At 36.5% G+C, this 18406-nt stretch overlaps 1 protein-coding gene across 10 annotated transcripts in view; it reads left to right on the top strand.

Annotated features, from left to right (window-relative positions):
* The window catches only part of LARP1B (La ribonucleoprotein 1B), a 128204-nt gene that overhangs the window by 32729 nt on the left and 77069 nt on the right, over window positions 1-18406 (top strand). For 9 of the 10 annotated variants that reach the window (XR_014326181.1, XM_082838619.1, XM_082838621.1 and 6 more), the window contains 3 exons: window positions 70-244; window positions 3659-3831; window positions 6025-6390. Coding sequence is in view for 9 of the 10 variants with exons in the window: in XM_082838619.1 (XP_082694745.1) it covers window positions 70-244; window positions 3659-3831; window positions 6025-6390 (714 nt within the window). In the remaining variant the exon portion in view is untranslated. Of the gene's footprint in view, window positions 1-69; window positions 245-3658; window positions 3832-6024; window positions 6465-18406 lie in introns of those variants that run through there. The other variant, XM_082838618.1, reaches the window with a different exon arrangement.

The raw sequence follows: 18406 nt of genomic DNA, 5'->3' as shown, positions 1-18406 counted from the left end.
GAAGTATAGGAGGTACAATTAAATTTTTTGAATGAATGTTCTTTAATAACTCAAAATTCCTATTTATAGGCACTGAAAGATAGCACAGAAGTGGAAATTGTGGACGAGAAAATGAGAAAAAAGATAGAACCAGAAAAATGGCCAATTCCGGGCCCTCCTCCACGTAGTGTGCCACAAACAGACTTCTCTCAACTGATTGATTGCCCAGAGTTTGTACCAGGCCAAGCCTTTGGTTCACATACAGGTAACACCTTTTCTTCTAGAGCAAACAGCATAACAGTGGGCTATTTAGTCCAATTTACCTTTCCTTTTTAAAGTTTATATAGATTCAATAGACAATTAAAGATAACCCAGTGACTTATGATGCTTTAAATTCTATTCATATTGCCTCCCGCAGAAAGTTATAAATTAAATAGGGATTTAAGAATTATGGAAAGAGCTCTGCTCTATTTATTCTTATTTGTCTACTTTGTCACATGTGGAGTTTCTACCTATCTTCTTAATTTTACTAAATGATTATAGATGTATTCTGCCAGTTTTCCCCTTGTAAGATTGGAATAGTCTAAAAGTCTTAAGAGTGGGGGTAGCCTTCCTTTAATTTTTTTCTTATGTGCTTCAACTTTGTCTTGAAATGACAAGATGACCTATATTCTAAATCAGAATTGGGGATCTCTTATGAAGTTATTGTAATTATATATTAAGGAATTAGTGGTATTTAGAATTTCCAAAAATTGCTTTAATGTTAAGAATTTTTTCCTGGATCATTTTTAAGACATTCCCTCTTGGGAAAAAATATGTGTGCTTAAACTTTTTTCAGTCAGGGTGATGATCTACTGATGCTCTTGGATGTCATTTGATCGGAATATGCAGAGGAATAGGTGACTCACTGAAATATCATTATAAACATTGGAACAAATCGTCTGCAGAAATGAAAGCGACCAGACTTCTGTGCAAGAATGTCTACTCCCAACTCCTGTGGAGGAGGTTGGGCCAACACTACAGTGGAGATAAACACCTTTGTGATGATGATGAAAGACAGACCAGAGGACTGCTGTTGTTTTTATAGGAGCTGCCCATTTGTTTGTAATTAGCCTGGGCTGCATGTGCTACTTTTGTTCACGGTGGGAAAGTTAATTATCATTCTGGAAATATTGCAAGATTCTGTCTTTTCCTTCCAGACTTATGTACTTGTGTCCAGATCAATAAAGCAGAAATAGAGAGGCTTGAGTGGAATTTCTCAGATTGTTAGGTCCTTTGCTATTTGATTTGCTCTTCACAGTATAGTGTACATTGTATAATTCACATGTTGTCGTAGTGTTTCGCATGGACTATAAGATTTACTAATGTGGACACTAAGGGATAAGAAACTTAAGAAACGAATGAGAGTATTTTTTTTTTTTTACTCTTCAGAATGTATTTTTGATATACCAGTGTAGAGACCTCCCATCAATAAAGCACTGATGGACAGTCTCACAGATATTTTTATTCAGTGTTTCTTTGATTGTCAGCCCTCTGTGCCTCTACACCTAGCAAGCAACTTGGGCAGGTGTTTTAAAAGTTGAAGAACTTCAAGTGACATTTTTTAGGGTTTTTTAAAAAAAGAATACAATGTCTGATGGTAAGTTAGATTAAGTTATTGTGTAAACTTGGGGTCCAAGATGACATTTTTAACTGTCTTATGAAGAGGCATTTGGTCAGTTGTTAAATAGAAAATACTTTTTCCACAGGGTAGCTAAGATAGGTCAGTCAAGTTGGTGATGCCTGTCCATTAACCATTTATGCATTATTAATAAAATTACAAGAATAAAATCACAATGTTTGTACATTTTTGTGTTTTTTAAAAAAATATATACTCATTTACATGCACATACATATTGCCTGAATGAACTTTTTGGCCAACCCAATATAAGCACATGTATTGTGAATATTGTGAAACATACAACTTCATGGTAGAAACATTATTCAAGCTTAAAGAGCAATTAGAGATGATTATATCATAAACTTAAGTAGGTATTTAAAAATTCAGTTTCTGTGTTAAAAATAGTAGATACTAATTTCTCTACCTTGTGCCAGATACTGTTCTAATCGTGTATACATGAACTATACATACTAATTTAGTTAATTCTCCCAGTTACTAGTGGTGGTTCCTAGTCTACTTTTAAAGCTTTATTTACTGCATGAACAGAGATGATTCATAGTATTAGGAATAGGGTTCTCTAGAGTTAATGTTTTTTTCATTCCTATAACTTCAGTATTAATACTGACAGCCCAAACCTTTTCACTCGTACTAATTTTTTGGATCAATTGATGACATGTACCATTAAGTTGTAGAGCAGCAGTGTCCAATAGAAATATTACGTTTGCCACACATGTAATCCTAATAATTTTTAATAGCATTAAAAGCTGTAAAACAAATGAAATTACTTTTAATATACGCAAATATTATGACATTAATATAAAAATTATGGACCAATGTTATTTTTGTACCAAGTGTTTGAAATCTGCTGTGTATTTTACACTTATCCTGAATACATTTCAGCACTAGCCACATTTCAAGTGCTTTGTAGCTCCACAAAGCTAGTGGCTATTTTATTGAACAGTGCGGTTTTAGAGTGTTTTCTGTTATGAATCATTATACTTCTTTTTAAAGCAATATAGTAATCTGGTTGTTGAAGCCTGGATCTGTGTGTCCATGGAGAAGATAATAAATCCATCTGATTCTCGTATGTAGTAGATGAAAGTAAAATCTTGGACTACTCTCTCAAACTCACTCCTGGAATGTGCCTTTGCATTTTCATTTAGTAAGTTAGGATTGTTGGTGTTCATTTATTTCAACTTTCTCTCTGTAGTATTCAACTTTGCAATATTTTCAGGGAATTGGCTTTGAGCAGTAAATAATGTTTAGAAGTTTACAGTATAAATTTGTTTTTAAAACATTTTGTCCAAAGCAAGTTCATATTGCATTATAACTTAAATATTCTTCGACTTCTGAAAAAAAATTTATAAAGGAATTGATTTGTATTTTATAGAGCATATAATTACTTTGATTAAAAGTGTGGAGAAAGGCATTTTTAATTCCAGCAGAGTTGTAAAATGTTTTGTTATTACCAGGACATTGCACTTTAATGACGTGACATTCTAGTCTTCACAGTATTCACTGCGAGCCAAGGGCCAAACTGCATTTAGGTAAACCTTGTTAGGCAAAGGAGATGAGAAAAGTATGAGTATTGGCTGCCTTAGTATAGATCCTAGCAGAACAATGAAGGATTGATTTTGCCTTGAGTAAAATACGAATTTTATTTGCTTAGTAGCATTTAAGATTCCCTAATTTCATTACAATTAATGAATCTAAGGTTTCACAGAGAATTGACTCCCAAATAGATGTATTGTCATAATTAGTAAGTGACTTGCATTGATATTCTTGAGAAGTTTGAATGAATGTGTCTGCATAAGGATTGATAACATTCCTGTTATTATTCATTGGCTTCACTCGAATACATCTTACAAACCCCTTTGGGTTTGAAAATCATTGAAAGATTATAATTGAGATTAATTTATCATGTTTTTGTGAAGAAAGAAAATGCCCAAGTAAAGAAAAAATGTTTGTTATAAGTAAGAAAACCATTATTTTAACTATAGAACTAACTTAAAATTTTAGAGTCTGCCCCAAATTCTCCAAGAATTGGAAGTCCACTGAGCCCAAAGAAAAACACTGAGACAAGTAATCTTCAAGCAGTGTCTAGAGGTTTGTCTGCCAGTTTGCCTGACTTGGACTCAGAACCTTGGATAGAAGTAAAAAAGAGACATTGTCCATCCCCAGTGAAATTGAAGGTAAGTTGTTGTGACCCAAGTGAAGTGTGATATATCTTATTTAGAAATTTAAAAAAAAAAATTTATTTATTTTTGGCTGTGTTGGGTCTTCGTTGCTGTGTGTGGGCTTTCTCTAGTTGCGTTGAGTGGGGGCTGCTCTTTGTTGCAGTGCACGAGCTTCTCAATGTAGTGACTTCTCTTGTTGCGGAGCTCGGGCTAGGGCTAGGCGTGTGGGCTAGCGCGTGGGCTAACGCGTGGGCTAGGCGCGTGGGCTCAGTAGTTGTGGCTTGCAGGCTCTAGAGCACAGGCTCAGTCGTTGTGGTGCATGGGCTTAGTTGCTCTGCGGCATGTGGGATCTTCCCAGACCAGGGCTCAAACCCGTGTCCCCTGCATTGGCAGGCGGATTCTTAACCACTGCGCCAGCAGGGAAGTCCGAAGTGTGATGAATTCTGAGTGGAGTGTAAGGCCACTGTTTTTGAGGTACATATATAAATTTGGAAAAGTTTTAAGAAAAATGGTAAAAATTGGAACCATTGCCCTTCAGTAAAGCTTATGGGTTACTAAGTAGTTGAAAATAAATAATATTGTATCATTTTTTTAAATTTATCTTATTTCTGAATATGATTTAAGAATATTTCTCTTTAACCTTTTTTACTTGAAATTAGTTTATATTTGAATAATATTTCAGTTTTGTTTTTTTATTTTTTTGTGTTTTTTTTGGTACGCGGACCTCTCACTGTTGTGGCCTCTCCCGCTGCGGAGCACAGGCTCCGGATGCGCAGGCTCAGCGGCCATGGCTCACGGGCCCAGCTGCTCTGCGGCATGTGGCATCTTCCCGGACCGGGGCACGAACCCATGTCCCCTGCATTGGCAGGCGGATTCTCAACCACTGCGCCACCAGGGAAGCCCCCCTATTTTGATTGCTGTCACATAGTCCTTTCCTGCTCTTTGTACCTACCATCTTAAAACTTTTTAGGACCCCAGTGGGATCAATGGTGTCTGCCTTCCCTGTAGCCTTCCTTTTTTTTTTTTTTTAAATAATATTTATTTATTTAGGCTGTGCCGGGTCTTAGTTGCGGCACACAGGATCTTCGTTGCAGCATGTGGGATCTTTTTAATTGCAGCATGCGCACTTTTTAGTTGCGGCATGTGAACTCTTAGCTGCGGCACGCGTGTGGGATCTAGTTCCCCGACCAGGGATCAAACCTGGGCCCCCTGCGTTGAGAGTGCAGAGTCTTACCCACTGGACCACCAGGGAAGTCCCAGCCTTCCTTGATATGGGTTTTAGATTTCTATTTCCTCTAGTCATGTTTATTATTAATATAATTCCATTTGATTTCTGCTTTCCAGAAAATTATAAAAATTTCTGATCTTCTGATAGTTATACTTGTTTTCTTATTGGCAAATTATGGTATTAATATAATTGTGAGGTAAAAAGCTTTGAGACTAGGGAGGATCATTGAATCTGGAAGTCAGAAGACCCTGGTTGTTCTGGGAATTCCCAGTGGTTAGGGCTCTGTGCTTCCACTGCAAGGGGTGTGGGTTCAATCCCTGGTTGGGGAGGTAGGATCCCACATGACATGCAGAACGGCCAAAAAAAAAAAAAAAAAGTCCTTGGTTGTTCTAGTCCGGACTAATTCTGCAATTGTGGACAAACAGCGTCACATCTTTAGGCCTTTTTTTTCCCTCATCTGTAAAACAAGTTGGTACTAAGGACCCTTCTAACTCTAAAGGAGTCTTTAATATAATTCTTCTTTTTTCAGCTTTGTGGGTTTTTTTAATCTTAAACTGATTGTTTAGCAGTTACTTTATATTTATTGGCCTGGGAATAATACTGGTGTGATTTTCTTTTACAGTTTGACTGCTAATCTATTTATTGAGCGTATAGGTTTTTTTTTGTTTGTTTTTTTGTTTTTTTTTGCGGTACGCGGGCGTCTCACTGTTGTGGCCTCTCCCGTTGTGGAGCACAGGCTCCGGACGCGCAGGCTCAGCAGCCATGGCTCACGGGCCCAGCCGCTCCGCGGCATGTGGGATCTTCCCGAACCGGGACACGAACCCGTGTCCCCTGCATCGGCAGGCAGACTCTCAACCACTGCGCCACCAGGGAAGCCCGAGCATACAGTTTTGATATTACTTACATTAACGTTGTTATGTGACATTTATTGTAAAAGTGATAACAATGTTTTTATATAAAATACCAATTTCTTCCTTCAGGAATCACCACCTCTACCTGAAGAGGCATCAAATCAACCATATCTTCCAGATGAACAAGAACAAGAAGAACTTGATTTTTTATTTGATGAAGAGATGGAACAAATAGAAGGGCGAAAAAACACATTTACTGATTGGTCTGATAATGATTCAGATTGTGAAATTGATGACCAGGATTTAAACAAGATTTTGATTGTAACTCAGACACCACCTTACATGAGAAAACATCCTGGAGGAGATCGAACAGGCAACCACATATCTCGGGCAAAAATTACATCTGAACTTGCTAAAGTTATCAACGATGGCTTATATTATTATGAGCAGGATTTGTGGATGGAAGAAGATGAAAACAAACACACAGCCGTAAAGGTAATTGTTTCTGATCAGCATCTTTCTGTTGATACTGTGTTTTGATGGCACGTTGCTGCTTATGTTTTCCTAAACTTGAGGGTTTATTTTATGAAATTTTGAATATAAATAAATTATATTTAATTTGAAAAATTCCTGGAAATATATCTGATATTCACAACCTGAAAAATTATTTTATTAAAATGACAGTGAGATAAGTACTTTAATTACAAAAATAAATATTAACACTCACTGATTAAAAACCCTTTTTTCAGGTGAAAATAATAAGAAGGCCTTTTCTCATAAGAAGGAATAAAATCTAAAGTTATGGGCAGGCTTAGTTTATATGCTTTTTCCTTTCCTGGCTAATCACCCTAGCTATGTGAGCAGGGCTTCACAAAGGAGTTACTTTTGTTGCCCCTTGTGTCCTTCTCACCTTAGTCTGTAGTGCATGTTCTGTGGTTGTAGAACTGGTTGTTGACAAGTATAGAAGATTAAACTGGCTGATTGTCTCTCCTTGTCCAATCATAACTTTGTTGCTGGGAGTGGTGTTTGAAACCTTGTTCCAATTTTTTATCTTCTTGCGTTTCACCCCACCTCCTGGTACCTATCCCAGTTATTAAGGGTACAGTAAGAGAGTGCCAGAGTAGTCTACTGGCTATCTGCATTCCTTTTATATGACTTTTAATGGTATAGATAGGAATTAAAAAGGATCTTTTTCTGCCATTAAATTGATCAGAACCCCCCGCCAAATTAAATATTTGTTTTAGGGATAGAATAATGAGGGAAGAGTTATATAAGTATATTATGCCAAATAGGAAAGAGATCTTGGTCAGAAATACAGTTCTAGAAAGGAAAGCCAGCCAACTCGTGGTTGGAAAGAAGGGGCTGGCTGTCTGTGGAGCTCCATAGCATCAATAAGTGTGCTTTCTTTCTTGAGTCTTCATTTCTTTTCTTCCTGGAATTTCTCCATCACTGCTTTTACCCTCCTCTCTAGCCCCTGCCTTTCTGGAGTTCCTGCGTCAGGATATGGTAGCTTGTCAGTGACTTAGAGCCTGAGCAGTTCTCTCTGTCCTACTGCTATGGGAAAGGAAGTGTGTTTTTATAAAGTTTCTTGGTTGAAAGTCTTTCCTTGTGTAAGGGTTGGTTACTTTATTTGTGATACTTAAGTTCTATAAGTAATATCTAACTTAAATCCTTTCGGGAACAAAAAGAGATAGAAAATAAACTAATAATAGGTTAAAATTGTACTACCTCCATTCCCTATCCCTCTGCCCTGCTTTGTTCTTCACCATCTACCATTCTGTATATTGCACTTACTTCTTTTCTGTTTCCATCTCATGAATGTAAGCTCTATGAGGATAGGGATTTTTGTCTTACTTTGTACACTGCTGTATCTCCAGCTACAACAGTTCCTGGCACAAAGTAGTGCTCAATTCATATTTGTTAAAATGGATAAATGAATTACAGATTAAACATTATGAACTAACCAAGGGAACCTAACCTCTGTGTATAATATTGGTTCTGTGGGAAAATATTTTCAGAGTCCCAAATAACGAACTTTCAAGTCACCTTGAGAAACATATCCTGTTGATAGATGATTATTTGCTTTAAAGTGTAGACAACAATAATTAAATTTAATTAATTCATCTATTGCCTTGGCCATTAAATATTAGTCTGGGGAAAGTAATCTTGGCTATATGGCTCTTAAGCATTATGGGTCTGCTCGTAATTATGTCTTATCTGATCCCTATGTACACTCCTGTTACTTATTTCCTTTGTTTCTAATTCTGTGCTCAACATATAATTTCTCATTAGAATTGTACTTTTTCTGAGAGTCTGTTTAGAGGGAGAGGAGTCAATTATTTAATATATATTAAACTCCTGCTGTGTGTGTGACACTGTGTTAGGTCCTGGGCGTGGAAGGGGAAGATAACAGTAGGATCTCTACATGCCTGGTTCTTACAAATAATTGGGGTGATAGACATTAAAATAAGCTGCAATAAGTACTTGATCACAAATTATGATAAGTGTGAAAAGAACAAGATGCTATTGGATTAGGCTATAAGGGAATGCCTGTGAGAAAGTCACAGTTATAGTGAGATAGGAACTATGAGTAAGAATGAACCATGCAAATAACAGATAAACCATATTTTAGGAAAAGGGACTAGCAGGTGTAAGGATCTGAGATGGGAAAGAATTTGGTATATTTGGGGAACTGAAAAAAGGTCTGTTGATAGTATTTATGTAAGAGAACAGTTATAGATATATAGACATGCATCTGATCTTAGAAGGTAACATGTGGGCCATGTTAAATAGTTTGGAACTTACCTAAAGTTCAGATGCAGTACCTTGAAGAATTTTATACAGGCCAACAGGATGTGATCTAATTTTTATTTTTAAAATATCACTAGTTACTATGGCAGAGAATGGATTAGATGGGGACAAGAGTGGCAGAAGAAATCCAGTTAGGAGGCTATTAAAGTAGTCCAGGAGATGTATGTTGGTAATTTAAGATAAATTGGTAGCAGAGGAAATGTAGAATTTATAAGACCCAGGTCTGAGCCCTGAGGAGTGATCATTTAGGAGTTGTATAGGAAACTGGTGTGGAAACCAAACACTGTCTTCAAGAGGAAAGAATAATCAGATGTGTCAGAAGCCGGACAGATTGAGTGTAGGTATAAATGAAAAGAATGCCAAATTGGTAGGGTTGTTTGTTGATCATTTCTGACTTTGTAAAGGAAGTTTTGCTGAATCCAGAAGCTGTGTTGAACGGTACCAAAGAGTAGGTGTAGGCCTTCTGTTTCTGACATGTCCTTATTACTGAAGACAACTAAAATGGCCTTTTAATAAATGAGAAAATATCTACTTAAAATCCTTGAAGATCTACAAGGTAAGTTATTATCAGAATAAAACCATAGAGAAGTAGAGTGTTGAAACCAGTTTTGCCTGGGAGACCATTTTGGAATTTGGGTAGTTTGAGAAGTTCAGCTTTGTAAAAGCCACTCAAAATATAGGGGTAAAAGACAAACCCATGGCCCAGTCAAAGTCAGGGATTCCAACAGGAGTCCTTTTCCCATTGAATTGGTACCTAAGGAAAATACCCTAGGGAAAGAGAACTTAACTGCTTTCTCATCTTCGCCTCTATGGGACCACAAAGCGTATTTCCTTAGTTGTGCTAAGCAGAATAAGGAGAAAAAAATTGGCTTAGAAGTTATAATCATGCAACCCAAATTCACACTATATGGGTGACTAGAGTAACTACTAGTCATAAATTTAAAGTGATTGTGGCCTGTTTATTTCCCAGAAATTAGCAGAAGCAAATCTGACTTTTTTGTGAAGACATTCACCTTTATCCTAGGCCTCAAAGAATTTACTCAAATTATTTTGTAATGAAAGTGAGCAGCTTGGGCTTCCCTGGTTAAGAAACCGCCTGCCAGTGCAGGGGACACGGGTTTGAGCCCTGGTCCGGGAAGATCCCACATGCCACGGAGCAACTAAGCCCGTGAACCACAACTACTGAGCCTGCGCTCTAGAGGCTGCGAGCCACAGCAACTGAGCCCACGTGCCACAACTACTGAAGCCTGTGTGCCTAGAGCCTGTGCTCCGCAACAAGAGAAGCCACCACAATAAGAAGCCCACACACTGCAACGAAGAGTAGCCCCTGCTCGCTGCAGCTAGAGAAAGCCCAAGCACAGCAACAAAGACCCAATGCAGCCAAAAGTAAATAAATAAATAAATTAATTTAAAAAAAAAGTGAGCAGCTCACAAAGTTAATAAGCAAACAAGGAAATAAGGTACTGCATGTGAGAATGAGCAAAAGTAACAGACAGTAAGACCATACCCTGAAAAATTTTAGATAGTAGGATTATTAAACATAGTATAGAGTAACTTTGCTTACTGTGTTTAAAGAAAAATATCTGCAGGGAAAAATAAATTCTAAAGAATAACCTTTCTAGAACTTCTGGAATAAAAACAGTTAAGGCTGAAATTAAGAACTCAGTTAATTGAAGGGATTAACAGCAGATTAGATACAATTAAAGAATCAGTGAATTGGAAGACAGTTTACAAGAAGCTATTCAGAAATCAGCATAGAGAGATAAAAAGATAGAATATATGAAAGAAGGTATAGAATGGTATTGTAGACAGTCTTTGATATTATTTGGTGTATTTCAAATCAAGTTGTATAATTTAACATCTAGTGGATTTTATTATAAATCTTTTTATTTTTGAGAGAAGTAAAAAGCAAGTGGAATATAGAGTGATAAACATGGTCTAAGATAGATATTTATTCAGAGTTCCAGAAGGAAAAGAGAGAAAATGGGACAGAGTCAGTATTTTAATAGGTAATACCTAGGACTTTTTCTGAACTGCAGAGAGGTACCAGCGTAGAGCAGCCAGGGAAGAAAGGTGGTTACTTTCAAAGAAAGAAGAGTGACTGGACAGCTGATAGCTGACATCTCACCAGTAACATTTGAATGCAACAGACAATGGAACAATGGTGTTAATATAACACGGGAAAATAACTACCAACCTATAATTGTGTGCCTTGCAAAAGTATCTTTCAAGTAAGAGAGTGACATATGATGAGAGGAATTGCAGTTCGTCAAAGGAATTTCCAAAATTGGAATAAAAGTGATTCCAGGTGCCAGAACTACAGAAAGGAGTATAGAGCAAAGCAAGTGATAAATATGTGAATAAATCTGAATAAATATTAACTGTATAAAACAATAACTGTGTCTCACAGATCTAATATAACATTAACACAAACTGGGAGAGAGCAATGAATGAATCGTATTTAAAGGTACTTTTGTGTTTGGAAAGAAGATAATTGATTAGTTTTAAAAGTTTTCATTTTGCCGTTTGAACGACACCCATTTAAAAATAAGATTAGGGGCTTCCCTGGTGGCACAGTGGTTGAGAGTCTGCCTGCCGATGCAGGGGACACGGGTGCGTGCCCCGGTCCAGGAAGATCCCACGTGCCGCGGAGGGGCTGGGCCCGTGAGCCATGGCCGCTGAGCCTGTGCTCCGCAATGGGAGAGGCCACAACAGTGAGAGGCCCGCGTATGAAAAAAAATAAAATAAAAAATAAAAATAAATAAAAATAAGATTAGAAGGAATAATCTTGAAACTAGGAGAAAGGGAAAATGAGGAATAAGACAAGAATAAAGGGGAAGGAATCTTCCAGCACAAAAATGAGGTAGTAAATTGAAACCCAAATATTTAAGTAGCAAAAATGAATATTGTCAGAATGTATGCAAATACAACCAGTTATGTTATTTACATGTGACACATCAAAAAGATAAGAAAGCCAAAAGATTGAAATTAAAAGACTGAAAAAATACATAACATAAAATAGTAATAATCCAAAATCAATCTACAAAGTGTAGTCCCTATCAGTATCCTAACTGGCTTCTTTGCAGAAATTGACAAGCTGATCTGAAATTCATATGTAAATTCAAGGGACCCAGAATAGCCAAAACAATCTTGAAAGAGAACAAAGTTGAAGGATTCATACACAGTCCTTACATTAAGGCAATGTTGATACTAGTATAAGGATAGACATACAGATCAATGGAAGAGAATTGAGAGTTGGGAAATACACCTATGTGTCTGTGGTCAACCAGCTTCCAGCAAAGGTGCCTAAAAGCCATTCAATAGGGAAAGAATAGTCTTTTCAACAAATGGTCTTGGGACAAGTAGATATCCACATACAGAAGAATAAATTAGACACCACCCTAACTCACCGTGCACAAAAATTAATTAAAAATAAATTAAACACATGAATATAAGAGCAAAAACTGCAAAACTCTTGGAGGAAAACATAGAAGAAAATCTTTGACTTTGTATATGACAGTGGTTTCTTATATGACACCAATAGCACAAGCAACAGGAGGAAAAAATAATTTTGATATTATCAAAAAATTTAAAATTTTGTACTTCAAAGGACACCAGAAGATGGACCTACCCCCAAAAAAACCATTTACATTAGCACCCCCCAAAATGAAATAACTGAGGTATAAATCTAAGAAAATATGTACAAGGTCTATGTGAGGAATACCATAACTTTGATGAAAGAAATCAAAGAACTAAATAAATGAGAGAGATTCTGTATTCATACACAGGAAGAGAGACTCAATATTGTCAGTTTTCCTAAATTGATCCAATGCAATCCCAATCAAGATTCTAGGAATTTATTTTGTGGATATTGACCAACTGATTCTAAAATTTTATGGAGAGGCAAAAGACCCAGAATAGGGGCTTCCCTGGTGGCGCAGTGGTTGGGAAGCTGCCTGCCGATGCAGGGGGCGCGGGTTTGTGCCCTGGTCCGGGAGGATCCCACGTGCCGCGGAGCGGCTGGGCCCGTGAGCCATGGCCTCTGGGCCTGCGCGTCCGGAGCCTGTGCTCCACAACGGGAGAGGCCGCAGCGGTGAGAGGCCCGCGTACCAAAAAAAACAAAAAAACAAAAAGACCCAGAATAGCCCATACAATATTGAAGGAGAAGATAAGTCAGAGGACTGATAATATCTAACATCAAGAGTTACTATAATGCTATGATGATCAAGACAGTGTGATATTGGTGAAATAGCAGACAAATAGATCAATGGAACAGAATAGAGAACCCAGAAATGACCTCTAAAAATAAACTGATCTTTGGCAGAGGAGCAAAGGCAATAAAATGGAGAACATATAGTCTTTTCAACAAATTGTGATGGAACAACTGGACATCCACATGAAAAAAAAAAATGAATCTAGGCACAGACCTTACTCCCTTCACAAAAATTAACTCAAAATGGATCACAGGCTGAAATGTGAAACACAAAACTATAAAACTCCTAGAAAGTAATATAAAATAAAATCTAGGTGATCTTGGGTTGAGCAATGACTTTTAATAAGTTGGATTTCATTAAAATGAAAAACTTTTGCTATGTGAATGGCACTGTCAAGAATGAGAAGCCAAGCTATGGAATGGTAGAAAATATTAGTAAAACACACATCTGATAAAGGACTATAATCCAAGATATACAAAGAACTCTTAAAATCAACAATATGAAAACAACCTGAATAAAAAATGGACCAAAGATCTGAACAGACATCTCACCAAAGAAGATATACAAATGGCAAATAAGAATACGAAAAGATACTCCACGTCCATATATCATCAGGGAATTGCAGAGTAAGACAACAGTGAGATTCTACTACACACCTATTAGAATGGCCAACATCTAGAACACTGACAACACTAATAAATGCTTCTGAGAATGTGGAGTAACCCTCATTCATTGGAGGTAGGAATGCAAAATGGTACAGCTACCTTGGAAGACAGTTTGGAAGTTTCTTACAAAACTAAACATACTCTTACCATACAATCTAGATTGTGTGGACAATGTTTTGTCCACACAAAAACCTGCACGTGGATGTTTAAGGCAGCTTTATTCATAATTGCCAAAACTTGGAAGCAACCAGGACATCCTCCAGTAGGCAGATGGATAAATAAACTGTGGTATATCCAGACAATGAAATATTATTTAGTGGTAAAAAGAAACGAGCTATCAGACCATGAAAAGACATGCGGGAACCTTAAATGCATGTTACTAAGTGAAAAGGTCCAATCTGAAAAGGCTACATACTGGGTGATTCCAACTAGTCAGTGTTCTGGAAAAGGAAAATGATGGAGATAATAAAACTAGTGGTTTCTAGGAGTTGGGGGGAGGTAGGGATGAATAGGCAGAACAGACGATTTTTAGGGCAGTGAGATTTTTTTGGTATGATAATATTATAATGATGGATATGTCATTATCCATCATTATATCCATCCATATATCAAAACCCATGGTAAGTACAACACTGAGTGAAACCTATGTAAATTATGGACTTTTGGTGATGTGTCATTGTAGGTTCACTGATTGTAACAAATGTAACGCTTGGTACAGGTTGTTGATAGTGGGCAGGCTGTGTGTGGGGGAGGTTATAGGGTATATGAGAACTCTAGTTTCATATAATTTTGCTGTGAAGGTAAAACTGTTCTAAAACATAGTGTACTGAAAAAAACAGGTTAGGAGAAAATATTTGCAAATCATATTTAATAAAGGAGTTGCATTTTTAATATGTAAAAAAACTCTTACAGCTCAATAATAAAAAGGACAAATAACTCAGTTATAAAATGAGCAAAGAAAATGAATAGATATTTCTCCAAAGAAGATATACAAATGGCCAATAAGCCCATGGAAACTTGGTTGACATCATTAGCCATCAGGGAAGTGAAGTGAAAAATCATGATCACAATGAGATGCCACCCATACCTACTAGGATGACCACAGTAAAATATATATACTCACAATTGCTGGTGATGATGGGGGAAATATGAATCCTCATGGACTACTGGTAAGCAATTTGGCAGTTCTCAAAATGTTAAACAGCGTTATTATATGACCCAGGAATGCCACTCCTAGTTATATACATGAGAGAAATGACAACATATGTCCACGCGAAAACTTGTACACAAGTCTTCCTTGCAGCATTATGAAAGTGGAAAGAACTAAAATGTTTGTCAGCTGGTGAATGGATAAATAAAAGGTGGTATAGGCATACAATGGAATATTATTTGGCAATAGAAAAAAGTGAATTTACTGATACATGCCAAATGAAAATATCATGCTAAGTAAAAGAAGCCAGTCACAAAGTACCACATATTATATGATTCTGTTTATCTGAAATGTCCAGAACAGAGAGAAATTAGATTGGCGGCTATCTAAGGTGGGGTTTGGGATAGGTGGAGAAAATAGTGACTGCTAGTGGGTACTGGGCTTCTTTTTGGAGTGATGAAAACGTTGTAATGTTGATTGTGATGATGGTTGCATGTGTAAACTAAAAACAATTGTACACTGGGGTAGATTGTACCGCAAGTGAATTATATCTTAATAAAATGATTTTTAAACAAGTAAAAGGAAAGACATCCTGTGTACATGGATTGGAAGTCAGTACTACCCAAAGTGATCTACAGATTCAGTGCAATCCCTATCAAAGTCCCAATGGCATTTTTTGCAGAAATAGGATAACGGATAATGAAATTTATATGGAATCTCATGGGACCCTGAAGAACCAAAAACAATCTTTAAAAAGAAGAAATAAAGTTGGAAATCTCACGCTGCTGATTTCAAAACATATTGCAAAACTACTGTAATTAAAACAGTGTGTTGCTGGCATAAAGATAGACATAGACAAATGGAATTATAGAGCCCAGAACTTGAATGCCAAGACCACTCAGTGGGGAAAGGACAACTTCTTCAACAAATGGTGTTGGGGAAACTGCGTATTCACATGCGAAAAAATGGAGATGGACCCTTACTTTAACACCATATGCATAAAAATTTTAATAACAGATTAAAGACTTCAACCTAAAACCCAGAACCCTTAGAAGAAAACATAGAAGTGAAGCCTCATGACATTTGATTTGGCAGTGATTTCTTGGATATAACACCAAAAGCACATGTTAAAAAAAATAGACAAGTTGGAATTCATGAAAATCAAAAGCTTACGTGTATTAACAGACACAAAACAGGGTGAACAGACAGCCTGCAAAATAGGACAAAATATTTGCTTATCATAACTGATAAGGTGTTAATATTCTTGAATATATAAAGAAACCCAACAACTCAACAAAATAACTCAATTTAGAAAATGGACAAAGGACTCGAATAGACATTTTTCCAAAGATGATATACAATGGCCAATAAGCACATGAAATTATGCTCAACATCATTAGTCATTGGAGAAATGCAAATCAAAATCAAATGAGTTATCAACTCATTAGGATGGCTACTTTCAAAATAAAAAGCAAAACACAGAAAATAACATTTGTTGGAGAGGATGTGGAGAAATTGAAACCTTACATTGGTGTTGGAAACATAAAATAGTATAGCTGCTATGGGAAACAGTATGGCAGTTAGAAAACTAAAGAGATATTTGCATGTTTATAGCAGAAGTATTCACAATAGCTAAAAAGTGAAAACAACACAAATGTCCATTATCAGATGAATGGATAAACAAAATGGTGGTGTTTATGGGCGATGGAATATTATTCAGCTTTCAGAAGAATGGGAATCTGTCACATGCTACATACATCACTGATAGTCTTTCAGGTCATACTAAATGAAATAAGTCCCAAAGACATAGTGTATGATTCCATTTATATGAAGTACGAAAGTTTTAAAATTCATGGAAACAGAGTGGTGTTTATGGGGTGGGGGGAAATGGGGAGTTGTTTTAATTGGATAGAGTTTCAGTTTTGTTTAATAAAAAAACTTGGGTATCTGTTGCACAACAATGTGAGTATACTTAACACTACAGAACTATACACTTAAAGATGGTTAAGATGGTGATTTGTTATTTGCTTTTTTATCCCAATTAAAAGTAAAAATTATAAAAGAAACCCAGCCATTTACCAAATAAGTAAAAAGTAAAGAAAAAAAGCTTGTAGTACATATATTTATATCAGACAGAATAGGCTTACAAAGTAGACTTGAAGACAAAAAGCATTACTAGTGCTGAAGAGTGTCCTTTTGTAATGATTAAAAGTGAAGAAATTCATCAGAAAGTATAACTTAATATTTGATGTATTTAATACAAAATATTCGAATATGTGAAGTAAAAGTTGATAGAACAAATCCAGTCATAGTGATGTAATTTACCCCCAACTAAATAAGGAGTGATCAAATAATTTAAAAAATGAGAATAATTTGAGAAACAACTCTGTACCTAGCAACTGCAGAGTACATGTTCTTTTTGAAGATATGTATACTACTTCGACCTATTTTATAAAGCAAATTTTTAAGCATTGATAATACATAAAACACACTAATAGTGGAATTAATTTAGTGTTTAACAATGGAAATAATACCCTGTGTGTTTTGGAACAAAGATATATTTTAAATAACTCACCAAAGAAAAAATCATAGTGGAAATTAGAAAATCTAAGTGGAATGTTAGTTGAATTTTAAAGGTGCACCTAGAGAGATAGGCTTAAATGCAAATATTAGGTAAAATTCTTGAAATTAATAAACCAATCACCACTATTATCTTTGCTGTATAAAAATCCTCCCCCCCCCCCCAAGTCTCAAAGGCTTAAAGTAAAAAATTTCTCACACTGCTTGGCAGTGATTGGGTTGGCTGCTTCAACTGTGTGTGTGTGTGTGTGTGTGTGTGTGTGTTTGGTTCTGTTTGGTTGGTATTCATACTGAAAAAGCAGCCTGTGTACAGTACTTGCTTATTCATTCATATAGCAGATGGGGTGAACAAGAGGATGAGCTAAAGTGTATAATTGTTTTCAAAATTGCTGCTTAGGTGTGTTTTATGTATATTTGCTCACATTCCGTTGGCTAAAGCAAATCACATGGGTAAGTGTTGTATATGGGCCAGAGTTGTTTATGCTCCAAGGAGATGAAAGGTAATTACAATGGGTAGATGTATGTAATCCTTTAATTTAGGAAATCTGGGCTCTGAGCAATAATAGAATCTACTGTAGCTTTTATGAAGCTAGAAGTTAGAAAATTCTCAAGAAGTTAGAAGAAGAATTAGCAAAATAAATTTTCATAAAAGTATATGGAAAGAGGGCTCCCTGGTGGCGCAGTGGTTGAGAATCCGCCTGCTGATGCAGGGGACACGGGTTCGTGCCCCGGTCCAGGAAGATCCCACATGCTGCAGAGCAGCTGGGCCCGTGAGCCATGGCCGCTGAGCCTGCGCGTCCAGAGCCTGTTCTCCGCAACGGGAGTGGCCACAACAGTGAGAGGCCCGCGTACCGCCAAAAAAAAAAAAAAAAGTATATGGAAAGAAATAATTTAATTAATTAGATCTAACAGAGGATTAATCATACCAGCACTTAATTCTTTGAAAAGGCCAAGATTATACTTAGGAAGACAAAATAGAGGGAAATTTAAATATTTTAGCTGCAGTGAATATAAGGATGTAATTACTGATTATGGAGAACTTTTAATAGGTATTTCAGACCAATGATTTGAACATTTAGATAAGGAAAAAT

The sequence above is a fragment of the Leucopleurus acutus genome (assembly GCF_964270905.1).
Source record: "Leucopleurus acutus genome assembly, chromosome: 4".
Lineage (NCBI taxonomy): Eukaryota > Metazoa > Chordata > Mammalia > Artiodactyla > Delphinidae > Leucopleurus > Leucopleurus acutus.
This window is presented reverse-complemented; position numbering and strand designations above follow the sequence as displayed.